The sequence below is a fragment of the Salmo salar genome, chromosome 01, assembly GCF_965601325.2.
Source record: "Salmo salar chromosome 01, fSalSal1, whole genome shotgun sequence".
NCBI classification, from domain to species: Eukaryota; Metazoa; Chordata; class Actinopteri; order Salmoniformes; family Salmonidae; genus Salmo; species Salmo salar.
In genome coordinates, this window is record NC_138291.1 from 168,930,524 (window position 1) to 168,958,354 (window position 27,831).

Genomic DNA, 27,831 nt, shown 5'->3' on the forward strand with positions numbered 1-27,831 from the left:
GGCACCAAATGGAATGGTCCTGAAAGTGCAAATACTTCAAAAGTCTTTGCAACTGAATGTATTTGACCCAGGTCTGCTCTCTGACCACTCAGTTTTTGTCTAAATGATGTAATGAACACATCTTAATCTGATTGAAAACAGTTTACTGTACACATTGAAGCTGTGTGGTTCTAACAGGAGCTGGTCAAACTCACCATAGAGAAACAGGAGCAACCCTCCCCCACCACACCCAACAAACCCCCACCACCGCCTGTCACTACACCAGAGAGGTGAGTGAACGCCCACAAACAACCCTACATACACCAGCCTTTTTCCTGTCAGTCTATCTCTTGTCACACACACTGACTCTCTCTCCTGTTCTGTTCCCAGCAGGTCAGAGTTGCCACTGACAGAACGGGAGAGGGAGATCCTGAGTAAGACCCCGCCCACCGAGGCTGTGACGGACATGGCAGAGGAGGACATAGCTCCGCCCAAACCCCCCCTCCCTGGCCTGAAGATGGATGCGCTCAGGTGAGGAACACTGGACTCCATCTTTGGATATAATCGACAGTGGCATACCAATAGTATGCACCAGGGCCCACTAGACCAGACCGACTCTTTAGGGCCTTTTAGTTTTAGGGCCCAGAGTTTTTCCCTGGGTCTTAAATATGGTGTATTCAACATTTTCAGTTGTAAAGGGCTTCATCTTCTCATCGCCCTGTCCTCATCTGCAATTCATTGAATTGGCTTCTTCCAGATATTTTGAGTGAGATATTTATTTAACTTGGAAGAAGGTGAAGAAATGAGGAGATGAAGCTACTTGAGACTATTGAGATGCACCCATGTAGCGTGAGAGTGGTTTTTCAGTACTGTCCCGCTCAGACTCTCTTTACCTTAGTGAAACAAAAACCAATAATATTTCACTCTCTGCATGAGTTGTCGCACACTGATTTCAATGAGTGAAATTGTCATTCTATCGCTTTCAAGTTCCTGTTTCTGACTGTCTTAAAGCGGTCATGTTTGTTACTGTAAGTTCCCAGTGGAAAGAGAAGTTACCCCTTGTCACAGTAATGAGAAGGAACCTGCAGTCTCGACTGTCTGCAGTCAGAAAAAAAGCAGAAGCGGTCCAGTGCCACATGGTGTAAGTGACCGCTTCTGTGGTGCTGTTGCGTGAGCACTTCTGGAAGTTTTTTCTTTTTAGAATTCTGCCAAAGAGGAAGTGAAGTGAAGTGAAGATGATAAAACTGAAATGTTTGCGCTGGTCAGCATAAATCATTTTTGGTGCTGTTACATGAGAACTTCTGAATGTTTTATTTTAGAATTCTGCCAGAGAGGAGGTGAAGTGTAGATAAACTGAAATGTTGATGCAAGTCAGCATTAATCATTTTTGATTGACATGAGGTCAGGGTCTATTTATGAACTTGGTCTAATTGAGTCTGAAACATTTTATGGTATCTCGCAAATAGCACCCTATTCCCACTTCTTTTGACCAGGGCTGTAGTCTCTTTATCCATCATTTTCAAACAAATTTGGTAGAAAACTTTTAGCTTAAAGAGGAATTGTATTAATCTACAACATACAGTGCCTTCAGAAAGTATTCACACACCTTGAATTTTTCCACATTCTGTTGTTACAGCCTGAATTTAACGTTTTAAATGGATTAAATTGAGATTTTGTGCCGCTGATCCACATACACAGAATTTCCCACAATGTCAAAGTGGATTTTTTTTTTTTATGATTAAAAAAAAAAAAAATTACAAATTATTTAAAAAAATATATGTTTTAAGTCTAACTATTCAACCCCTTTGTTATGGCAAGCCTAAATACATTCAAGAGTAAACATTTGCTTAACAAGTCACAAAATAAGTTGCATGGACTCACTCTGTGTGCAATAATAGTGTCTAACATGATTTTTGAATGACTACCTCATCTCTGGACCCCACACATACAATTATCTGTAAGGTCCCTCAGTCAAGCAGTGAATTTCAAACAGATTCAACCACAAGGACCAGGGAGGTTTTCCAATACCTCGAAAAGAGGGGCACCTATTGTTAGATGGGTAAAAATAATTAAAGCAGACAGTGAATATCCCTTTGAGCATGGTGAAGTTATTAATTACACTTTGGATAGTGTATCAATACACCCAGTCACTACAAAGATACAGGCATCCTTGCTAACTCAGTTGCTGGAGAGGAAGTTAGTTGAATGGCTGTGATAGCAGAAAACTGAGGATGGATCAACAACATTGTAGTTACTCCACAATACTAACCTAAATGAGAGTAAAAAGAAGGAAGCCTGTGCAGAATTTTTTTTTCTCTAAAACATGCATCCTGTTTGCAATAAGGCACTGAAGTAATACTGCAAAAAGTGTGGCAAAGAAATTAACTTTGTCTTGAATCAAAGCATTATGTTTGGGGCAAGCACATCACTGACTACCACTCTTCATATTTTCAAGCATGGAGGTGGCTGCATCGTGTTATGGATATGTTCATCATCATCAAGGGCAAAATCCTAGAGGAAAACCTGGTTCAGTCTGCTTTCCAACATACACTGGGAGACAAGTTCACCTTTCAGCAGGACAATAACCTGAAACTCAAAGCCAAATATACACTGGAGTTGCTTACCTAGACAACATTGAATGTTCCTCAGTGGCCTAGTTAAGGTTTTGACCTAAATCAGCTTGAAAATCTATGGCAAGACTTGAAATTGGCTGTCTAGCAATGATCAAATGATCAAATTTCTTCCATTCATCAAAAATAAATAAATTTGTGTGTAGATAAAAAATTAAATAAAGACAATTAAATGCATTTTAATTGCAATTCGTAACATCAAAATGTGGAAAAGGTCAAGGGGTGTGAATACTTTCTGAAGGCACTGTATGCCTAGAGCAGGTATTCCCAAACTGGGGTACGCGCAATGCCATTGGGGGTACGCCAAATAAAAATGTGATTCACATTTTCAAACAGTACATTTATTTTCCAACTGGGCTATACATTTTGGTGAGTTTTTTTTCTCACCTGAGTAGCCTCGTTTCACTGCCAAAATAAAATTAAACCATCTAGTGTTCAGCGAAATAACAACACAATGTCAAATACAGGTAGCCTAGTCAAACAATTACCATCCAATCACATTAACTGTTACTCTCTCGCAGGAAACCTTCACTCTTGCGCAGACATTTAGAAACTAAACATGACTATTTGAAAAATAAGCCACAGGAGTTTTTTAAGCGAGAATAAAGACGACTTTCGAGTAGTAAGACATGTATAAAAGCAACAGATACCATTAATAAGAAGGGTCTAGAAGTGGTGAGCTACCGAGTGGCTAGGACAGGCAAGTCCCATACTATTGTGGAGGACTTAGTTCTTCCTGCTGCCGCGGATATGGCTGGGACAATGTTTGGGGAAAAGGCCCCAAAAAACTATACAGACAATGCTTTTGTTTTGAAACAATTACTGCTTCGCATACAAGCCAGTGAATTATATGCATTACAGCTGAATGAGTCAACAGACGTGGCGGGCCTGGCACAGCTCCTGGTATATGTCGGTTACGTTTATGGGGGGGTCAATTAAGGAAGACAACCTCTTCTGAAAACTACTGGAGACGATATTTTTAAATTACTGGACAGCTTTGTGACATCAAATGGACTTTGGTGGTCAAGATGTGTTGGTATCTGTACTGATGGTGGAAAAGCCATGACAGGGAGACATCATGGAGTGGTAACGCGCGTGCAAGCAGTTGCTCCCGACGCCACTTGGGTACACTGCAGCATCCACCGAGAGGCTCTTGCTGCCATGGGAATGCCTTACAGCTTGAAAGATGTTTTGGACACTACAGTGAAAATGGTTAACTTTGTTAAAGCAAGGCCCCTGACTCTTGTGTATTTTCTGCATTACGCAATGATATGGGCAGCGACCATGTAACGCTTTTATAACATACAGAAGTGCGCTGGTTGTCAAGGGGCAAAGTATTGACACGTTTCTTTGAATTGAGAGACGAGCTTAAAGTTTTCTTTATTGACCATCATTTTCACTTGTCTGACCGCTTGCATGATGACGAGTTTCTCACACGACTGGCCTATCTGGGTGATGTTTTTTCTCGCCTGAATGATCTGAATCTAGGATTACAGGGACTCTCCGCAACTACAGTGGGGGAAAAAAGTATTTGATCCCCTGCTGATTTTGTACGTTTGCCCACTGACAAAGAAATGATCAATCTATAATTTTAATAGTAGGTTTATATGAACAGTGAGAGACAGAATAACAACAAAAAAATCCAGAAAAACGCATGGCAAAAATGTTATAAAATGATTTGTATTTTAATGAGGGAAATAAGTATTTGACCCCTCTGCAAAACATGACTTAGTACTTGGTGGCAAAATCCTTGTCGGCAATCACAGAGGTCAGACGTTTCTTGTAGTTGGCCACCAGGTTTGCACACATCTCAGGAGGGATTTTGTCCCACTCCTCTTTGCAGATCTTCTCCAAGTCATTAAGGTTTTGAGGCTGATGTTTGGCAACTCGAACCTTCATCTCCCTCCACAGATTTTCTATGGGATTAAGGTCTGGAGACTGGCTAGGCCACTCCAGGACCTTAATGTGCTTCTTCTTGAGCCACTCCTTTGTTGCCTTGGCCGTGTGTTTTGGGTCATTGTCATGCTGGAATACCCATCCACGACCCATTTTAAATGCCCTGGCTGAGGGAAGGAGGTTCTCACCCAAGATTTGACGGGACATGGCCCCGTCCATCGTCCCTTTGATGCGGTGAAGTTGTCCTGTCCCCTTAGCAGAAAAACACCCCCAAAGCATAATGTTTCCACCTCCATGTTTGACGGTGGAGATTGTGTTCTTGGGGTCATAGGCAGCATTCCTCCTCCTCTAAACACGGCGAGTTGAGTTGATGCCAAAGAGATCCATTTTGGTCTCATCTGACCACAACACACTAACCAGTTGTCCTCTGAATCATTCAGATGTTCATTGGCAAACTTCAGACGGGCATGTATATGTATTCTTGAGCAGGGGGACCTTGCGGGCGCTGCAGGATTTCAGTCCTTCACAGCGTAGTGTGTTACCAATTGTTTTCTTGGTGACTATGGTCCCAGCTGCCTTGAGATCATTGACAAGATCCTCCCGTGCAGTTCTGGGCTGATTCCTCACCGTTCTCATGATCATTGCAACTCCACGAGGTGAGATCTTGCATGGAGCCCCAGGCCGAGGGATATTGACAGTTCTTTTGTGTTTCTTCAATTTGCGAATAATCGCACCAAATGTTGTCACCTTTTCACCAAGCTGCTTGGCGATGGTCTTGTAGCCCATTCCAGCCTTGTGTAGGTCTACAATCTTGTCCCTGACATCCTTGGAGAGCTCTTTGGTCTTGGCCATGGTGGAGAGTTTGGAATCTGATTAATTGATTGCTTCTGTGGACAGGTGTCTTTTTTACAGGTAACAAGGTGCGGTTAGGAGCACTCCCTTTAAGATTGTGCTCCTAATCTCAGCTCGTTACCTGTTTAAAAGACACCTGGGAGCCAGAAATCTTTCTGATTGAGAGGGGGTCAAATACTTATTTCCCTCATTAAAATGCTAATCAATTTATAACATTTCTGACATGCATTTTTCTGGATATTTTTGTTGTTATTCTGTCTCTCACTGTTCAAATAAACCTACCATTAAAATTATAGACTGATCCTTTCTTTGTCAGTGGGCAAACGTACAAAATCAGCAGGGGATCAAATACTTTTCCCCCCACTGTATATTCAATGTGCTGGACAAAAGTCAGGCTATGATTAAGAAGTTGGAGCTCTTTTCTGTCTGCATTAACAAGGACAACACACAGGTCTTTCCATCATTGTATGATTGTTTTGTGTGCAAATGAACTAAAGCTTACGGACAATGTTAATTGTGATATAGCGAAGCACCTGAGTGAGCTGGGTGCGCAATTACACTTGTACTTTCCTGAAACGGACGACACAAACAACTGGGTTCGTTATCCCTTTCATGCCCTGTCTCCAGTCCATTTACCGATATCTGAACGAGAGCCTCATCGAAATTGCAACAAGCGTTTCTGTGAAATTTTTATTTAATTAGAAGCCACTGCCAGATTTCTGGATAGGGCTGCGCTTATAGTTTCTTGCCTTGGCAAATCGCGCTGTTAAGACACTGATGCCCTTTGCAACCACGTACCTATGTGAGAGTGGATTCTCGGCCCTCACTAGCATGAACACTAAATACAGGCACAGACTGTGTGGAAAATTATTTAAGACTGAGACTCTCTCCAATACAACCAAACATTGCAGAGCTATGTACATCCGTTCAAGCACACCCTACTCATTAACCTGTGGTGAGTTATTCACAATTGTTGATGAACAAATAAGGTTTTATATGTAAGATGGCTAAATAAAGAGCTAAATTATTAAATATTATTTGTGCCCTGGTCCTATAAGAGCTCTTCGTCACTTCCCATGAGCCGGGTTGTGACGACGAACTCGCACTCATTTTTATGTTTAATAAATGTATCGTATAGTGTGTGTGTGTGGCAGGCTTACAATGATGTCAAAAAACAACATTTGAGAGTGCCCTGACCCTGGTGCTAGAGGGAGTACACAGCTGGAGGTTGAACGTTCGAAGGGGTACGGGACTATAAAAAGTTTGGGAACCACTGGCCTAGATGATCTTCTCCTCCAGTGGAAAAGGGATTGTCATAAGAGGTGGTGAAACAGAAGGTGGTAGACGGGCATTCATTTTCTGTGGGCTTAAGGAAATGGAGCTATGAAAAATGCATAGGCCTTGGACTTAGCCGGAAGATTAGGTCAAAACCTTAAATACTACTACTAGGCTTTTGAGGTGCACTGCTGTCTGTCTCTCTTTACGTTTTCTTCCCCTCTCTCATTCACTCTCATTCACTCTGTCTCTCAACTCTCATTTCATACTTTCCATCCCTCTCTCCATGTTGTCTGGGAACAGAGCACACTTGGCTACTGACCCCACTTTCGCTGGCCAAAGGAGATCCACGAAGACTGACATGTATGTTAGCCAGTAGGGTCATCCCCCTGCATTGTGACATCCTGCTTCCTTAATAACTGTCCAATCCCGTCCCGGAAGAGTCTTGATAGGTGGAGTGCCTGATTGGTGGAATGTCTTGTCTTGCATGCTTGAGTTCCTAATTATGCGTCATTGCATCACGCCGTACAATGAAGCCCTCATCCAATCAGGAGAAAGCTTGGTGCATGAGTGTGTACCAATGATGTCATATAAACATTCATGTATGTATCTGTTTGGTGTGTACATATCATAACTGTCATCACTTTCCCAGTCATGGTCCCACATGTATCCTTGACCTGCTGATTTTATGTGCCTTTAAATCTGCCATTGACTTGTGATGATTGCAGTGTGATAACCTGGAAAGCCCAACTTCTGTTTGGGCTACTCCAGAGGTGATCGAAAAAGAGGCATTAAGCAGGAAATGCTGATATTACCATAACAACCCCTCAGTGTCATATCCCACAATCTTGCTCAAGGAGCAGTAAACTGTGTGTTTTTTTTGTCAGCCTGGTTGGGTATCAGAAGCCTAAAAACCTCCATTCTCACTGATAGTCCTACATCCTACTTCTCTCTCTCCAGTCTTCCTCCAGCTTTGCCCCCAAAGAAGCGTCAGTCGGCCTCGTCGCCCACCCGGGTGGCAGTGGTGGCCCCCATGAACCGCGGCTCCAGCCTGCCCTGCAGCGTCCACAGACAGGTACCACCAACCCACACCAAGGGTTATGGTTGAATAACACCCACTTACTCGATAGTAATACTGTGGTCTTGTACACTGGTCTACGATAGAGCATCTGCATCAGAGTATGATCAGGGTGGATTACCAGACTATAGTGAAATAACGTGATACAGTGATGGATACATAACTAGTGACTGACTAAATCAGACTTGATTAGGCCGGCCATTACCGCATCATATATCCACAAACTTTTCTATTGTTTGATGAAACTGACTGTGTAGCCAACTTAACTGGTTTCTCCTTTAATTATCTGTCTGTGTATATGTGCCTGCCTGTCTCTGTCTGTCTGTGTCTCTGTCTGTCTGTGTGTGCAGCAGCAGGACTATGAGCAGGAGTTCCTCCAGAGGCGTTTCTCAGGGGGCAGCCAGTCGTACGGGTGCGACTCTCCGCGCCTCTCGCCCTACAGCAGCATGGGGAAGCTCAGCAGGTCTGAAGAGCAGCTCTGCTCCATGGAACAGGACAGTGGACAGTGCTCCAGAAATACTAGCTGTGAGACACTGGGTAGGGGCACAAACACATATACATACAATTAGACAGTCATCATAGTCACGGTTGATCTTTATACACTGTCTGTACCGAAATAGAAAAAAAACAACATTTTTGAACATGTGCGTACTTTCTCGCACACAATGAAAATACACACAATACAATGCACACAATTGTTTTAGTAAAGATGGACAGAAATACATAGACTGAACAAACACCCACTTTACATGTCAACAGCCTCACCTAACCACAAACACTTATTTTCTCTACAAATGTCCCCCTCTCTAACCTCTTGTCTCTCTCTTTTACAACACATTTCACTGTACCTATCTGGTGTATGTGACAATAAAAACATATATATTTTTTTCTCCAGACAACACAGAGAGTTACGACCCCGACTATGACTTTCTCCACCAGGACCTCGCTGTCTTCATGGGGGACACCCACCTGCCCTCCACCGCCACCCCCTCAGGGGTCATGTCCCTGTCCCCCCTCCCCGAGTCCCACAGTGAGTGCTCCTCCCCCGTCCCTCCTCACCCCCGGTTCAGGTCACCACCCGCCCCCCACCACCAACAACCCCACCCACCCCAGTCTGAGTACTGGACCCCTCAGCCCGGTTCCCACATCATCCCCTTACAACCATCCCGCATCAGTGCTCCTCCAGCATTACCCCAGAAGAAGCGGCGCAGCTCCCAGGTTTCGCCCTATCAGGACGGGTGTGGCTCCTCGGGGGGCCCCCTCAACGAGAGGTCCCCTTCCCAATACAATAACCTGTCGGAGGAGGAGCTGCTGCACCCCACGCCCCCCTTCCCCCTCTTCACGCCCAACTCGCCCATGCCCCAGAGCAACGGGGGGGTGTTCGTGGCCCAGTACCTGGCTAGCGAGAACGCCGACCTGCCCTCTAGTCCACCTCCACTGCCTGAGAAGAGGAACAAGCACGGTGAGTGGCAGAGAGGGGGGGTGTGCTGGAGAAAGGAAGGGATAGGACTGGAAGAGAGAGGGAAAGAAAATTGAGGCTGGTAGTGTGCGTGTTTAATGTTTCACTTTAATCACTTTTAATCTCCTATGTAATCTCCCTCCAGTCCTGGCGTACATGCAGTTTGTGGAGGACTACTCAGAGCCCCAGCCCTCAGTGTTCTACCAGACCCCACAGAATGAGAGCATCTATGAGCAGAGGAACAAACGCTTCCAGGACGTCTACGGCCTCAACGACTCCTTCAGTAGCACCGACTCGGTCCACGAGCCCCTTCCCATACCCCTCTTCCCGCCCCCCGCCCTGCCCCCCAAGCAGAGGCAGCTGGTGAGTGTGTGTATTCACCATCAAGTCTTCACCCCCCACTCAACCATTTTGGGAGCCCTTATTGGCTACGCCACCTCAGAATTTGTCAATCCTCTGTAGAGGTCTTGTTTCAGAAGGACACTAGAGATGATGCATTGGTTATGAAGGTGGAGCCTGCCAGTGCACACTATGGGAAAAGTGGGAAGAATCGGGGCCCACGGTTCTTTGTGTGAGGTCTCCTCTCCAGGTGGACATCCATGTGGTCATGGTTGAGTTCTGAACGGTTAAATGTTTTACTCGTAGGGGTTTAAGGTTGATGATTTAACACTTCTAACTTAGTTCCATGTCAACAATTAAACATGGTAATCTAAAAGGTGAAAGTTTAACCCCCCTGTGGTGAAACCAAAACAGTGAGGTCATGGTCGTGCAACATTAGTTATTGCCTAGGGGTCAAAGTTGAGGCATCGGATTTCCACGGGGGTCATTTATGCTGTATGACACCCCAGAAGACAGTTGACTGTCTATAGGTCATTTGCAACCAGAACACGTGTCAATGTAGATTAGGGCATGTGATGGAACATGTTTTAAAATGTGGAACAGGAAAGGAAAAGGGACCTTTCTTATTGGACCCTCTCTGTTTCAGTCTTTTTTGAACACGACCTGGAAGAAAAACTCTGAGGTTATTTGTACTCGTCAGGTTGGTTATAGGCTGGTTGGCTGGAAAGGACAAGTCCAAAGCTGCATTCTTGCAGGAAGCCATTCCTCCATCTCTCGCTGGTATCTCGCTGGTTTTGTTCAGTCTGCCTAGTCTCTCGTTCTCTTGTTTTTTCTTCTTGCGCTCTCATTTTTCTTCTTTTCTCGGTCAATCAGTCTATAAAGGGGGGAGCTGTGGGGGAGTGGCTAGGGAAGCCAGATCGATTTTCAGGTTAATGGGGATTGGTTCAACATAACTGGGGATTGAGGTGTCAAGTGGTGAGGTTAGACTATGCATTAACCTGTAGAGATAAAACCTTTATGGTGTCACCAGTTAGACACTTGTGTCATTTGATTTGTCAGACTAGACCTGGGTAGAGGCTAGCAGAGGCTGGTGGGAGGAGCTATAGGAGGAAGGGTTCATTGTAATATCTGTAATCGTATAAATGGAACAGAGTCAAACATGTGGTTTCCATATGTTTGATGTGTTTGATACCGTTCCATTCCAGCCATTACAATGAGTCAGTTGGTTGTATTTTTCCTTCATAGCTTGTTCTCCATCTTTTTAAATAGGGAGCCAATTTGGTTTCAGCACTTTTATTTCCATGACTGATCAAAACTTGTTTTCTCATGACTCTCTTGTCCCTCTGCAGGAGACATGGGTTTAGCAATATGTTTGGAACATCGAACCGCAATAAAATCACAGTATAGAATCGCTATACATATAGAATTGTGAGAATTGCAATACATATCCTATTGGCACCTAAGTATTGTGAGGCAATTCCCAGCCCTAACAGTAAGCTGACGTCACTTCATACAGTAGGACGCCACTGAGAGAGACCATCTGCGGTCTTCTGCCGTCCACTAACAACTCTCTAGTTTAACACTTTCCAGACCTTTGTTTTGATGATTTCTGTTGTAAAGTATTATTTTCCTCCAACTGTATTTCTCTCCATCTCCTCACCCTCCTCCCTCTCTCTCTCCTGGTAATCTGGTGGTGTAGTGGACTTAATGAGGTCGAGGCCCGGGTGGGATAAGCCTGTTTACCTCCTCATCCTATTCCTCTTGTCCAATAAGCCACCATGTTACAGGATTTACACGGCTTTGTGAAAAAAATGCCATTTTGACAGTCTGCCAGTGCCAGTCAGATAAGAAGACTGATGGGGAAGGTGAATCATATTCCAAGTGTGTTTTGGGCCTTGTAGTTGACCTGGTTTCTTTGAAGCTGTAGAGTTTGGACCGTAATCAGACCATGAGAGCTTGGTAGGTTTAGCGTGCCGCAGTCAGATCTGAACACTGAGCGAATGCAGCTGTCTGGACTATTTGGTGACTTCTATGCTTCTGACCCCTAATGATGACCCTAGCAATGCCCTTTGACTTTTGCTGACCGTGTGGCTGAACTAATTACACTGGATTCATGTTCAGAGTCTTCTCCATTGATTCCCTTCTTCTGTGGTAGATTTCTGCATGTCTGACAGTCACCATCATTACTGGTGCTGTCCTCTGCTTAACTCTCTTTTCTGGCTCTGGTTCTAAAACGGCTGCTCCATCTGTTCTATATCTAGGGTAATAAACTTTACTACTTTTCTTTCTTTGTCTCTTCTTAATCTCTTTCATGTATTTTTTCTTCCCCTATTCCTTTTTGCTCCCTATTCTCACTGCTTCTGTCTCTTTCTTATCTATCTTTCCCCATTCCTTTTTTCTTCCATTTTCTCCTTCCTCTCCTCCTCAGGCCTCCCACTCTTCCTCCCCCTCTTCCTCCTCATCCTCCTCTCTGTCGTGCCACCTCCAGCCGTCATTGGTGGTGGCGGCGGAGGAGGCGGGCTCTGGCCTAGGCCTCAGCCTATCGGTTTCTAGCTCCTCCTACCTGAGTGGACATGCCTCGCTGACCACGCCTATGGTGAGTCTACCTGATTGGCCCTGACGGCCCAAATTGGCAGGCCTCCAGGGCTGTGTTGTCTGGATCTGACTGTTGATAGCCCTGAATGATGTGGTTGTGTTTCTCCTGAGGCAACATCCGCGCTGTTATGTTTCGCCTGTTTTGATGCATTTTGTTGTTCGTCTCTGGGCATGGTTCCAACATTGATTATGATAAAGGTGTGCTCATGATGAACAGGTAACTGCCAAAATAATGGAAACACCAACATAAAGTGTCTTAATAAGGCATTGGGTCACCACGAGCCACCACAACAGCTTCAATGCACCTTGGCATAGATTCTGCAAGTGTCTGGAATCTATACCATTCTTCCACCAGAAATTCCATCATTTGGTGTTTTGTTGATGGTGGTGTAAAACACTGTCTCAGGTGCCGATCCATAATCTCCCATAAGTGTTTAATTGTATTGAGCTCTGGTGACTGACACACACACACACACACACTTTAATTTGATGGGATGCTGATTGCTTAATTAAGATTGCGCCAGAGAAGAAGTCTGATGTTTTACGTGTTCCTATTTTTTTTTTTGTTGCAACAATTGTTTTTTTTTTACTTATTTTGTACATAATGTTGCTGCTACTGTCGCTTATGACCGAAAATATAGTCTGCACATCAGAACTGCATTACTCACCACAAACTGGCAGAATCATTTTTTTTCTTTAACAAATCTGAGGAGGCCGACATGAATGACATACTGCTTTCCCGGGAACAGGCCCAGATCCCCATCATTAGCGTCAAGAAAAGGCGGAGAAAAAGGGACTGGAGGGCGGGCTACCTTCTGAGAATTCGTAGGCGATCGAATAAACCCCTACTGCCTTCCATTCTTCTAGCAAACGTACAATCTTTGGAAAATAAAATCGATGACCTACGTGGAAGATTAAACTACCAACTTGACATTCAAAACTGTAATATCTTATGCTTCACGGAGTTGTGACTGAACGACGACATTATCAACATACAGCTGGCTGGTAATACGCTGTATTGGCAGGATAGAACAGCAGAGTCTAGTAAGACAAGGGGCGGAGGACTATGTATTTTTGTAAATAACAGATAGTGCATGATATCTAAGGAAGTTTTGAGGTTTTGCTTGCCTGAGATAGTGTGGTCTACAGCTTATCATGAGATACTCTATCTACCTAGAGAGTTTATCTGTATTTTTCGTACCCCCACAGACTGATGCTGGCACTAAGACCGTACTAAATGAGCTGTATTCTGCCATAAGCAAATAGGAAACCGCTCATCCAGAGGCGGCGCTCCTAGTGACCGGGGACTTTAATGCAGGGAAACTTAAATCAGTCTTACCAAATTTCTATCAGCATGTTAAATGTGCAAACCGGGGGGGAAAAAACTCTGGACCATCTTTACTCCACACAGAGACGCATACAAAGCTCTCCCTCGCCCATTTGGCATATCTGACCATAATTCTATCCTCCTGATTTCTGCTTTACAAGCAAAAATTAAAGCAGGGAGCACCAGTGACTTGATCAATAAAAAAGTGGTCAGATGAAGCAGATGCTAAGCTACAGGACTGTTTTGCTAGCACATACTGGAATATGTTCCGGGATTCCTCCAATGGCATTGAGGAGTACGCCACATCAGTCATTTGCTTCAACAATACGTGCATTGATGACGTCGTCCTCACAGTGACCATACGTAGATACCCCAACCAGAAGCCAAGGTTTACAGGCAACATCCGCACTGAGCTAAAGGCTAGAGCTGCCACTTTCAAGGAGCGGGACTCTAACCCAGAAGCTTATAAGAAATCCCGCTATGCCCTCCGATGAACCATCAAACAGGCAAATACAGGACTAAGATCGAATCGTGCTACACCGGTTCTGACGCTTGTCGGATGTGGCAGGGCTTGCAAACCATTACAGGCTACAAAGGGAAGCACAGATGAGAGCTGCCCAGTGACATGAGCCTATCAGACGAGCTAAACTACTTCTATGCTCGCTTCGAGGCAAGTAACACTGAAAAATGCATGAGAGCATGTTCTGTTCCGGAAGACTGTGTGATCGCGCTCTCCGCAGCTGATGTGAGTAAGACCTTTAGACAGGTCAACATTCACAAGGCCGCAGGGCCAGACGGATTACCAGGACGTGTACTGTGTGCATGCGCTGAACAACTGGCAAGTGTCTTCACTGACATTTTCAACCTCTCCCTGTCTGAGTCTGTAATACCAACATGTTTTAAGCAGACCACCATAGTCCCTGTGCCCGAGAACACTAAGGTAACCTGCCTAAATGACTACCGACCCATAGCACTCACGTCTGTAGCCATGCAGTGCTTTGAAAGGCTGGTCATGGCTCACATCAACAACATTATCCCAGAAACGATAGACCCACTCCAATTTGCATACCGCCCTAACAGATCTACAGATGATGCTATCTCTATTGCATTCCACACTGCCCTTTCCCACCTGGACAAAAGGAACACCTATGGGAGAATGCTATTCATTGACTACAGCTCAGCGTTCAACACCATAGTGCCCTCAAAGCTCACCAATAAGCTAAGGACCCTGGGACTAAACACCTCCCACTGCAACTGGATCCTGGACTTCCTGACGGGCCGCCCCCAGGTGGTAAGGGTAGATAACAACACATCCGCCATGCTGATCCTCAACACAGGGGCCCCTCAGGGGGGCATGCTCAGCCCCCTCCTGTACTCCCTGTTCACTCATGACTGCACAGCCAGGCACGACTCCAACGCCATCATTTAAGTTTGCAGATGACACAACAGTGGTAGGCCTGATCACCGACAACAACGAGACAGCCTATAGGGAGGAGGTCAGAGACCTGGCCGTGTGGTGCCAGGACAACAACCTCTCCCTCAACGTGATCAAGACAAAGGAGATGATTGTGGACTACAGGAAAAAGAGGACCGAGCACGCCCCCATTCTCATTGACGGGGCTGTAGTGGAGCAGGTTGAGAGTTTCAAGTTCCTTGGCGTCCACATCACTAACAAACTAATATGGTCCAAGCACACCAAGACAGTCATGAAGAGGGCACGACAAAACCTATTCCCCCTCAGGAGACTTTAAATATTTGGCATGGGTCCTCAGCTCCTCAAAAAGTTTTGGCAGTGATGCAACCAGTCAGGATGCTCTCGATGGTGCAGCGATAAAACCAAGATGGCGGAGCAGTAAGATGTGCTTGTTTTCATCCCATGTAAATATTGTCTTTTTCGTTTGTCTTTTTGTGTACATTTCATTATCTCAATCTCTTTTTTTCCATTTTCAAATTAAATATACCTTCCTGCAACTCGCCTCACCCTCCAAAAGAAGCTAGCCAGCTAATTAGCTACTAGCTTTTCAGTCATTGTTAGCTACTGTTAGTGGTTTTTATCTTTTAGCTCAAACTCCAGCCGCTTTAGCCTGGATAGTACCTGCCAGTCTGCACAGCATGATATCAGCCCTGAGCATATCGGACTGCTTTTTTCCCCCCACTACATCACCGGATTCCTGCCGCAAGCTCTGGACCATCACACCAGATCTTCGCAGCTAGCTAGTTGCTACTGTGGCTAACACCCTTGTCCAGAAGCATGCACCAGCTAGCCTCAAGCTTGGCCCATTTCCCAGCTAGCAAACGAAGTAAACCAACTACAATACCTCTCTTGCCAATTGGCCTGGACCCTTTGTCAACACGGAGCCCCGCCGATCCATCACGACTGGTCTGCTGACGTAATTCGGCCGATGTGCGCTCAACTGGCCTCCGCGTCGTGGATGTTGGTGTTGATCCATCTGCTAGCCCCAGCCTGCTAGCTTCCTGAATGCCGTGTCTCCTGCTCGCCTTACGTAGTAATCGACTACCGAACGGCTCCCTGTCTCATCTTTGCTCCTCATTGGACCATATGATCACTCGGCTACACAGCTGATGCCTGCTGGACTGTTCATTAACACGGTACTTCATTTTGTTTATCTGTCGGCCCGGCCCCAGCCTTGAACTCAGGGCCTGTGTGTAGCTAACTGAACCTCTCTGCCCATTCATCGCCATTTACCTGTTGTGGTTGTCCTAGCTGTTTACCCGTTGTTGTCTCACCCGTTGTTGTCATAGCTCTCCCAATGAACACCTGTGATTGCTTTATGCCTTTCTCTAATGTCAATATGCCTTGCATACTGTTTTTCAGGCAGCTCTCATTGTTTTATTTTACTGCGGCGCCCCTAGTTCTGCTCAACATGCCTCAGATAACCCCCTTGTCCCACCCCCCACACATGCGGAGACCGCACCTAGCTTAACAGGCACCTCCAGAGATGAAACCTCTCTCATCGTCACTCAATGCCTAGGTTTACCCCCCACTGTACTCGCACCCTACCATACCCTTGTCTGTACACTATGCCCTGAATCTATTCTACCACGCCCAGAAATCGGCTCCTTTTATTCTCTGTTCCCAAAGCACTGGGCGACCAGTTTTCATAGCCTTCATCCTACTCCTCTTCTGTTCCTCTGGTGATGTAGAGGTTAACCCAGGCCCTGTGTGTCCCCAGGCGCTCTCATTTGTTGACTTCTGCAGACATAAAAGCGATGGGTTCATGCATGTTAACATCAGAAGCCGCCTTCCTAAGTTTGCTTTATTCACTGCTTTAGCACACTCCATCAACCTTGATGTCCTAGCCGTGTCTGAATCCTGGCTTAGGAAGGCCACCAAAAATTCCATCCCCAATTACAACATTTTCCATCAAGACAGAACTGCTAAAGGGGGCGGAATTGCAATCTACTGTAGAGAGAGCCTGCAGAGTTCTGTCATACTATCCTGGTCTATGCCCAAACAGTTCGACCTTCTACTTTTAAAGATCCATCTCTCCAGAAATAAGTCCCTCACTGTTGCCACTTGTTATAGACCCCCCCTCAGCTCCCAGCTGTGCCCTGGACACCATATGTGAATTGATTGCCCCCCATCTATCGTCAGAGTTCGTACTGCTAGGTGACCTAAATTGGGATATGCTTAACCTGTTAGGGCAAGGGGGCTGTATTTGCACGGCTGGATAAAAAAATGTACCCGATTTAATCTGGTTACTAATCCTACCCAGTAACTAGAATATGCATATACTTATTATATATGGATAGAAAACACCCTAAAGTTTCTAAAACTGTTTGAATGGTGTCTGTGAGTATAACAGAACTCATTTGGCAGGCAAAACCCTGAGACAGATTCTGACAGGAAGTGGATATCTGATGTGTTGTATTACCTTTAAACCTATGCCATTGAAAAACACAGGGGCTGAGGAATATTTTGGCACTTCCTATTGCTTCCACTAGATGTCACCAGCCTTTACAACGTGTTTTGAGTCTTCTGGAGGGAGATCTGACCGAACAAGAGCCATGGAACGATGATGTCCCATTAGACACATGGCGCGCGAGTTCATGTTGGGTACCCTCGTTCCAATACGTTATAAAAGAGAATGCATTCGTCCACCTTGAATATTATTCATGTTCTGGTTAAAAAAGGCCCTAATGATTTATGCTATACAACGTTTGACATGTTTGAACGAACGTAAATATATTTTTTCCCCTCGTTCATGAAGTGAAGTCCGGCGGGCTTAGATCATGTGCTAACAAGACGGAGATTTTTGGACATAAATGTTGAGCTTTTTTGAACAAAACTACATTCGTTATGGACCTGTGATACCTGGAAGTGACATCTGATGAAGAGAATCAAAGGTAATGGATTATTTACATAGTATTTTCGATTTTAGATCTCCCCAACATGGCGGCTAGTCTGTATCGCAACGCGTATTTTTCTGGGCGCAGTGCTCAGATTATTGCAAAGTGTGATTTCCCAGTAAGGTTATTTTTAAATCTGGCAAGTTGATTGCGTTCAAGAGATGTAAATCTATAATTCTTTAAATGACAATATAATATTTTACCAATGTTTTCTAATTTTAATTATTTAATTTGTGGTGCTGACTTGAATGCCGGTTATTGGAGGGAAACGATTTCCTGAACATCAACGCCACAGTAAAACGCTGTTTTTGGATATAAATATGAACTTGATAGAACTAAAAATGCATGCATTGTCTAACACAATGTCCTAGGAGTGTCATCTGTTGGAGATTGTAAAAGGTTAGTGCATCATTTTAGCTGATTTTATGGTTTTGGTGACGCCTGTCTTTGAATTGGCACAACATTACACACAACTCTTGTAAATGTACTGTCCTAACATACTCTAAATTTATGCTTTCGCCGTAAAACCTTTTTGAAATCGTAAAACGTGGTTAGATTAAGGAGATGTTTATCTTTCAAAGGGTGTAAAATAGTTGTATGTTTGAAAAATTTGAATTTTGACATTTATTTGGATTCAAATTTGCCGCTCTTGAAATGCACCTGCTGTTGATGGAGTGCACCACGAGTGGGACGCTTGCGTCCCACCTAGCCCATAGAGGTTAACACCCCGGCCGTCCTACAATCTAAGCTACAATCTCACACAAATTATCAAGGAACCTACCAGGTACAACCCCAAATCCGTAGACATGGGCACCCTCATATCATCCTGACCAACCTGCCCTCTAAATACACCTCTGCTGTTTTTAACCAGGATCTCATCGATCACTGCCTCATTGCCTGCGTCCGTTATGGGGCCGCTGTCAAACGACCACCCCTCATCACTGTCAAGCGCTCTCTAAAACACTTCTGCGAGCAGGCCATTCTAATCAACCTGGCCCGGGTATCCTGGAAGGATATTGACCTCATCGCGTCAGTAAAGGATCCCTGGTTATTCTTTAAAAGTGCTTTCCTCACCATCTTAAATAAGCATGCCCCTTTCAAAAATGTAGAACTAAGAACAGATATGGGCCTTGCTTCACTCCTGACTTGACTGCCCTTTACCAGCACAAAAACACCCTGTGGCGGACTGCAAAAGCATCGAATAGTCCCCGCAATAAGCAACTTTTCAGGGTTGTCAGGAACCAATATACACAGGCAGTTAGGAAAGCAAAGTCTAGCTTTTTCAAACAGAAATGTGCATCCTGCAGCACTACTTCCAAAATGATTTGGGACACTGTAAAGTCCATGGAGAATAAGAGCACCTCCTCCCAGCTGCCCACTGCACTGAGACTAGAAAACACTGTCACCCCTGATAAATCCATGATAATAGAGAATTTCAATAAGCATTTCTTTACGACTGGTCATGCTTTCCACCTGGCTACCCCAACCCCGGCCAACAGCTCTGCACCCCCCGCAGCAACTGGCCCAAGGCCCCCCCCCTCCCCGCTTCTCCTTCACCCAAATCCAGACAGATGATGTTCTGAAAGAGCTGCAATATCTGGATATCTACAAATCAGCTGGGCTAGACAATCTGGACCCTCTCTTCCTAAAATAATCCGCCGCCATTGTCGCATCCCCTATTACTAGTCTATTCAACTTCTCTTTTGTATCGTCTGAGATTGCTAAAGATTGGAGGCGGTGATCTGCCTCTTCAAAGGGGGAGACACTCTTGACCCAAACTTTTACAGACCTATATCCATCCTGCCCTGCCTTTCTAAAGTCTTCGAAAGCCAAGTGAACAAACAGATCACCGACCATCTCAAATCCCACCGTACCTTCTCCGCTATGCAATCTGGTTTCCGAGCTGGTCACAGGTGCACCTCAGCCACGCTCAAGGTCCTAAATTATATCATAACTGCCATCGATAAAAGACAGTACTGTGCAGCCGTCTTCATCGACCTGGCCAAGGCTTTCGACTCTGTCAATCACCGTATTCTTATCGGCAGACTTAACCTCTATGGGCTAGGTGGGACGCTTGCGTCCCACCTACGTAACAGCCACTGCCAGCCTGTGGCGCGATTTTCAAAACCTTAAAAATCCTATTACTTCAATTTCTCAAACATATGACTATTTTACAGCCATTTAAAGACAAGACTCTCGTTAATCTAACCACACTGTCCGATTTCAAAAAGGCTTTACAACGAAAGCAAAACATTAGATTATGTCAGCAGAGTACCAAGCCAGAAATAATCAGACACCCATTTTTCAAGCCAGCATATAATGTCACCAAAACCCAGAAGACAGCTAAATGCAGCACTCACCTTTGATGATCTTCATCAGATGACAACCCTAGGACATTATGTTATACAATACATGCATGTTTTGTTCAATCAAGTTCATATTTATATCAAAAACCAGCTTTTTACATTAGCATGTGACGTTCAGAACTAGCATACCCCCCGCAAACTTCCGGGGAATTCGCTAACATTTTACTAAATTACTCACGATAAACGTTCACAAAAAGCATAACAATTATTTTAAGAATTATAGATACAGACCTCCTCTATGCACTCGATATGTCCGATTTTAAAATAGCTTTTTGGTGAAAGCACATTTTGCAATATTCTAAGTACATAGCCCAGGCATCACGGGCTCGCTATTTAGACACCCGGCAAGTTTAGCACTCACCATAATCATATTTACTATTATAAAAGTTTGATTACCTTTTGTTGTCTTCGTCAGAATGCACACCCAGGACTGCTACTTCAATAACAAATGTTGGTTTGGTCCAAAATAATCCATCGTTATATCCGAATAGCGGCGTTTTGTTCGTGCGTTCCAGACACTATCCGAAATAGTAAAGAAGTGTCGCGCGCATGGCGCAATTCGTGACAATAAAATTCTAAATATTCCATTACCGTACTTCGAAGCATGTCAACCGCTGTTTAAAATCAATTTTTACGACATTTTTCTCGTAGAAAAGCGATAATATTCCGACAGGGAATCTCCTTTTCGGCAAACAGAGGAAAAAATCCCAAAGCCCAGTGTCCCTTGATCGGCCACTTGAGAAAGGCGATAATGTGTTTCAGCCTGGGGCTGGAATGACGACATTCTGTTTTTTCCCGGGCTCTGAGCGCCTATGGACGACGTGGGAAGTGTCACGTTAGAGCAGATATCCTTAGTAAATGATAGAGATGGAAAACAAGTTCAAGAAATGGTCAGACAGGCCACTTCCTGTAAAGGAATCTCTCAGGTTTTGACCTGCCATTTGAGTTCTGTTATACTCACAGACACCATTCAAACAGTTTTAGAAAATTTAGGGTGTTTTCTATCCATATGTAATAAGTATATGCATAGTCTAGTTACTGGGTAGGAGTGGTAACCAGATTAAATCGGGTATGCTTTTTATCCAGCCGTGTCAATACTGCCCCCTAGCCCTAACAGGTTAACAGCCTTGGTCTCTCAAATGACTGCCTCGCCTGGTTCACTAACAACTTCTCACAGAGTTCAGCGTGTCAATTTCGGAGGGCCTGTTGTCCAGACCTCTGGCAGTCTCTATGGGGGTGCCACAGGGTTCAATTCTCGGGTCAACTATTTTTTCTCTGTATATATCAAATGATCTTTGATCCACCTCTACACAGACGACACCATTCTGTATACATTTGGCCCTTCTTTGGACACTGTGTTAACAAACCTCCAAACAAGCTTCAATGCTGTACAACACTCCTTCCATGGCCTCTGACTGCTCTTAAATGCAAGTAAAACTAAATGCATGCTCTTCAACCGATCGCTGCCCGCACCCGCCTGCCCGACTAGCATCACTACTCTGGACGGTTCGAACTTAGAATATGTGGACAACTATAAATACCTAGGTGTCTGGTTAGAATGTAAACTCTCCTTCCAGTCTCACATTAAGCATCTCCAATCCAAAGTTAAATCTAGAATTGGCTTCCTATTTCGCAACAAAGCCTCCTTCACTCATGTTGCCAAACATACCCTCGTAAAACTGACCATCCTACCGATCCTTGCTCCAACACTCTACTCAGCAAATTGGATGCAGTCTATCACAGTGCCATCCATTTTGTCACCAAAGCCAAATATACTACCCAGCACTGCGACCTGAATGCTCTCGTTGGCTGGTCCTCGCTACATATTCTTCGCCAAACCCACTGGCTCCAGGTCATCTATAAGTCTTTGCGAGGTAAAGCTCTGCCTTATATCAGCTCACTGGTCACCATAGCAACTTCCACCCGTAGCAGGCGCTCTAGCAGGTATATTTCACTGGTCATCCCCAAAGCCAACTCCTGCTTTTCCCGCCTTTCCTTCCAGTTCTCTGCTGCCAATGACTGGAACGAATTGCAAAAATCACTGAAGTTGGAGACTAATATCTCCCTCACTAACTTTAAGCGTCAGCTGTCAGGGCAGCTTTCTGACGCTGCAGCTGTACACAGCCCGTCTGTAAATAGCCCATCCAACCAACTACCTACCTACCTACCTACCTACCAACTATCCCCATATTTGTTTTAGTTTTTCTGCTCTTTTGCACACCAGTATTTCGACTTGCACATCCTCACATCCTCACTACAGTGTAAATTGCTAAATTGTAATTACTAAGCCACTATTGGCCTTTTTATTTCCTTACCTCCTTACTTCATTTGCACACATTGTATACAGATTTTTCTATTGTGTTATTGACTGTACGTTTGTTTGTCCCATTTGTAGCTCTGTGTTGCTTTTGTCGCACTGCTTTGCTTTATCTTGGCCAGGTCGCAGTTGTAAATGAGAACTTGTTCTCAACTGGCCAACCTGGTAAAATAAAGGTGAAATACATTTTTAAAAACTTCTCGGCCCCCCGACTGCAAGGCACTACAGAGGGTAGTGTGTACGGGCCAGTACATCACTGGGGCAAAGCTTCCTGCCATCCAGGACCTCCATACCAGGCGTTGTCAGAGGAAGGCCCTAAAAATTGTCAAACTCCAGCCACCCTAGTCATAGACTGTTCTCTCTGCTACCGCACGGCAAGCGTTACCGGAGCGCCAAGTCTATGTCCAAGAGGCTTCTAAACAGCTTCTATCCCCAAGCCATAAGACTCCTGAACAGCTAATCAAATGGCTACCCAGACTATTTGCATAGCCCTCCACCACCCGCTTTTACACCGCTGCTACGCTCTGTTGTTATCATCTATGCATAGTCACTTTAATAACTCTACCTACATGTACACATTACCTCAATTACCGCAACTAACCGGTGCCCCCGCACATTGACTCTGTACCGGTACCACCCTGTATATAGTCTTGCTATTGTTATTTTACTGCTGCTCTTTAATTACTTGTTAATTAAAAAAAAAAAAAATTTTTTTAACTGCATTGTTGCTTAAGAGCTCGTAAGTAAGCTTTTCACTGTAAGGTCTACACCTGTTGTGTTCGGCTCATGGGACTAATACAATTTGATTCGTTTTTTTTATTAACTCAGGAACCACAGCTTTGTGGAAGCACCTGCTTTCAATATTCTTTCTATTCCTCATTTACTTAAGTGTTTCCTTTATTTTGGCAGTTACCTGTAAGTGTGCGTGTACGTACTACGTGTGCATTTGTTGCAGTGTGTTCTAAGCCACCTCAGGCTTTGTATCATAGGATACAAAGTAATGCGTTTTGACTAATGAAACAACTGACACAGAAGTGGGTGCATACTGTGGAACAAAGTGGAGACAAAGAGGAGTCCCAAATTTCATTCATACAAAGCAAGCTACCTTACGTGAGCAAGTGATAGTACTGTACTGTCTTTGCGCCAGGGACCTCCACAGCAGATGGACTATACCTGGTGATGAATGAGGTTGAGGTGGTTAGCTGCACGCATGATAAACGCGTTTATTTTGTTCTCAATGGCTCCAAGTTTCAACTTTAATGTCCCAGAGTGCAATTGGTTTTGTAGCAAAGGAGCATAAAAACAACTTTGAACATATAGAATCCACAATGACACAGAGTTAAGTCAATACAATGGGCTAGTCCATCAAGTCATAGGGCTGACAGACATCAATACTAGTATATACAGTAGGCCTACTAGTGATAAAAAAAATATATATATTATTTCACCTTTATTTAACCAGGTAAGCTAGTTGAGAACAAGTTCTCATTTACAACTGCGACCTGGCCAAGATAAAGCAAAGCAGTGCGACAGAAACAACAGAGTTACACATGGAATAAACACGCGCACAGTCAATAACACAATAGGAAAAAAAGAAAGTCTATATACAGTGTGTGCAAATGGCATGAGGAGGTAAGGCAATAAATAAGCCATAGTAGAAAAGTAATTACAATTTAGCAGATTAACACTGTGGTGATAGATGAGCAGATGATGATGAGCAGATGGTGTGTAACTAGTGATACTGGTGTGCAAAAGAGCAGCAAAGTAAATAAAAACAATATGGGGATGAGGTAGGTAGATTGGGTGGACTATTTACAGATGGACTATGTACAGCTGCAGCGATCGGTTAGCTGCTCAGATAGCTGATGTTTAAAGTTAGTGAGGGAAATGTAAGTCTCCAGCTTCAGCGATTTTTGCAATTCGTTCCAGTCACTGGCAGCAGAGAACTGTAAGGAAAGGTGGCCAAAGGAGGTGTTGGATTTGGGGATGACCAGTGAGATATACCTCCTGGAGCGCGTGTTATCGTGACCAGTGAACTGAGATAAGGCAGAGCTTTACATAACATAGACTTATAGATAACCTGGAGCCAGTGGGTCTGGCGACGAATATGTAGCGAGGGCCAGCCAACTAGAGCATACAGGTCGCAGTGGTGGGTGGTATAAGGCGCTTTGGTAACAAAACAGATGGCACTGTGATAGACTGCATCCAATTTGCTGAGTAGAGTATTGGAAGCTATTTTGTAGATGACATCGCCAAAGTCGAGGATCGGTAGGATAGTCGGTTTTACTAGGGTAAGTTTGGCGGCGTGAGTGAAGGAGGCTTTGTTGCGAAATAGAAAGCCGATTCTAGATTTGATTTTGGATTGGAGATGTTTGATATGAGTCTGGAAGGAGAGTTTACAGTCTAGCCAGACACCTAGGTATTTGTAGTTGTCCACGTATTCTAGGTCAGAACCGTCCAGAGTAGTGATGCTAGTCGGGCGGGTGCGGGCAGCGAACGGTTAAAAAGGATGCATTTGGTTTTGCTAGCGTTTAAGAGCAGTTGGAGGCCACGGAAGGAGTGTTGTATGGCGTTGAAGCTCGTTTTGGAGGTTAGTTAACACCGTGTCCAAAGAAGGGCCAGATGTATACAGAATGGTGTCGTCTGCGTAGAGGTGAATCAGGGAATCACCCGCAGCAAGAGCGTTGATATATAAAGAGAAAAGAAAGTCTATATACAGTGTGTGCAAATGGCATGAGGAGGTAAGGCAATAAATAAGCCATAGTAGAAAAGTAATTACAATTTAGCAGATTAACACTGGAGTGATAGATGAGCAGATGATGATGAGCAGATGGTGTGTAACTAGTGATAAAGGAGTCGGCCCAAGAATTGAACCCTGTGGTACCCCCATAGAGACTGCCAGAGGTCTGGACAACAAGCCGGATTGCACAGCGGAGAAGGTACGGTGGGATTCGAAATGGTCAGTGATCTGTTTATTAACTTGGCTTTCAAAGACTAGAAAGGCAGGGCAGGATGGATATAGGTCTGTAACAGTTTGGTTCTAGAGTGTCACCTCCTTTGAAGAGGGGGATGACCCGCGGCAGCTTTCCAATCTTTAGGGATCTCGGACGAAACGAAAGATGTTGAACAGACTGGTAATAGGGGTTGCAACAATGGCGGCGGATAATTTTAGAAAGAGAGGGTCCAGATTGTCTAGCCCAGCTGATTTGTACGGGTCCAGGTTTTTCTGCTCTTTCAGAACATTTGCGATCTGGATTTGGGTGAAGGAGAAGCTGGGGAGGCTCGGGCAAGTAGCTGCGAGGGGTGCGGAGCTGTTGGCCGGGGTTGGGGTAGCCAGGAGGAAAGCATGGCCAGCCGTAGAGATGCTTACTGAAATTTTCGATTATCATGAATTTATTGGTGGTGACAGTGTTACCTAGCCTCAGTGCAGTGGGCAGCTGGGAGGAGGTGCTCTTGTTCTCCATGGACTTTACAGTGTCCCAAAACTTTTTGGAGTTAGAGCTACAGGATGCAAATTTCTGTTTGAAAAAGTTAGCCTTTGCTTTCCTGACTGACTGTGTGTATTGGTTCCTGACTTCCCTGAACAGTTGCATATCGCGGGGACTATTCGATGCTTTTGCAGTCCGCCACAGGATGTTTTTGTGCTGGTCAAGGGCAGTCAGGTCTGGAGTGAAGCAAGGCCCATATCTGTTCTTAGTTCTACATTTTTGAAAGGGGCATGCCTATTTAAGATGGTGAGGAAATTACTTTTAAAGAACGACCAGGCATCCTCGACTGACGGGATGAGGTCAATATTCTTCCAGGATATCTGGGCCAGGTCGATTAGAAAGGCCTGCTCGCAGAAGTGTTTTAGGGAGTGTTTGACAGTGATGAGGGGTGGTCGTTTGACTGCGGACCCATAGCGGATGCAGGCAATGAGGCAGTGATCGCTGAGATCTTGTTTGAAAACAGCAGAGGTGTATTTGGAGGGCAAGTTGGTCAGGATAATATCTATGAGGGTGCCCATGTTTACGGATTTAGGGTTGTACCTCGTGGTTTCCATGATAATTTGTGTGAGATTGAGGGCATCAAGCTTAGATTGTAGGACTGCTGGGGTGTTAAGCATATCCCAGTTTATGTCACCTAACAGAACGAACTCTGAAGATAGATGGGGGGCAATCAATTCACATATGGTGTCCAGGGCACAGCTGGGAGCTGAGGGAGGTCTATAACAGGCGGCAACAGTGAGAGACTTATTTCTGGAGAGATTCATTTTTAAAAGTAGAAGCTCGAACTGTTTGGGCATAGACCTGGAAAGTATGACAGAACTTTGCAAGCTATCTCTGCAGTAGATTGCAACTCCTCCCCCTTTGGAAGTTCTATCTTGATGGAAAATGTAGTTGGGTATGGAAATCTCAGAATTTTTGGTGGCCCTCCTAAGCCACGATTCAGACATGGCAAGGACATCAGGGTTGGCGGAGTGTGCTAAAGCAATGAGTAAAACAAACTTAGGGAGGCGGCTTCTGATGTTAACATGCATGAAACCAAGGCTTTTTCAATTACAGAAGCCAACAAATGAGAGTGCCTGGGGACACACAGGGCCTGGGTTAGCCTCCACATCACCCGAGGAACAGAGGAGGAGTAGGATGAGGGTACAGCTAAAGGCTAGCAAAACTGGACGTCTAGTGCGTTGGGGACTGAGAATAAAAGGAGCAGATTTCTGGGCGTGGTAGAATAGATTCGGGGCATAATGTGCAGACGGGTATGGTGGGGTGCGGGTACAGTGGAGGTAAGCCCAGGCACTGAGTGATGATAAGAGAGGTTGCATCTCTGGACACGCTGGTTATACTGAGTGAGGTCACCGCATGTGTGGGAGATGGGACAAAGGAGGTATCTAATGCATGTACAGTGGGACTAGGGGCTCCGCAGTAAACTAAAACAATGATAATTATCCTAAACAACAGTATACAAGGCATATTGAAATTTGAGAGAGACATAAAGCGAGGCATAAAGCAATCACAGGTGTTGATTGGGAGAGCTAGCAGGCATCAGCAATGTAGCCAAGTGATCATAGGGTCCAGTGTACAGCAATAGATGGAACAGGGAAGCCGCGGGGTAGTCGTTACTGTGCTAGCACGCGGGAGACACAGCGTTTAAAGTTAGCAGTCCGGGGTAAGTTGAAGCGCCTGCTCCGTCGTCCGGCAAAGGCTGGTTGGAGGCACAGCTGATGGAATTACGTCTGCGGACCAGTCGTGGTGGTACGGCGGGGCGCCGTGTCGACAAAGGGACCGGGTCAGATGGCGAAAGAGGTATTGTAGTTGTGGTAATTTCGTTTGCTAGCTGGGAGATGTGCCTGGCTCAGGGCTAG

General features: G+C 44.9%; 1 protein-coding gene across 3 annotated transcripts in view; it reads left to right on the forward strand.

The window, feature by feature from the left end:
* rapgef1b (Rap guanine nucleotide exchange factor (GEF) 1b) overlaps positions 1-27,831 on the forward strand; it is a 93,479-nt gene that overhangs the window by 44,369 nt on the left and 21,279 nt on the right. For 2 of the 3 annotated variants that reach the window (XM_014141709.3, XM_045693050.2), the window contains exons 5-10: positions 178-269; positions 370-510; positions 7,593-7,707; positions 8,061-8,247; positions 8,606-9,172; positions 9,315-9,532. In XM_014141709.3, the coding sequence (XP_013997184.2) occupies positions 178-269; positions 370-510; positions 7,593-7,707; positions 8,061-8,247; positions 8,606-9,172; positions 9,315-9,532 (1,320 nt within the window). The remainder of the gene's footprint in view (positions 1-177; positions 270-369; positions 511-7,592; positions 7,708-8,060; positions 8,248-8,605; positions 9,173-9,314; positions 9,533-27,831) is intronic. The other variant, XM_045693053.2, reaches the window with a different exon arrangement.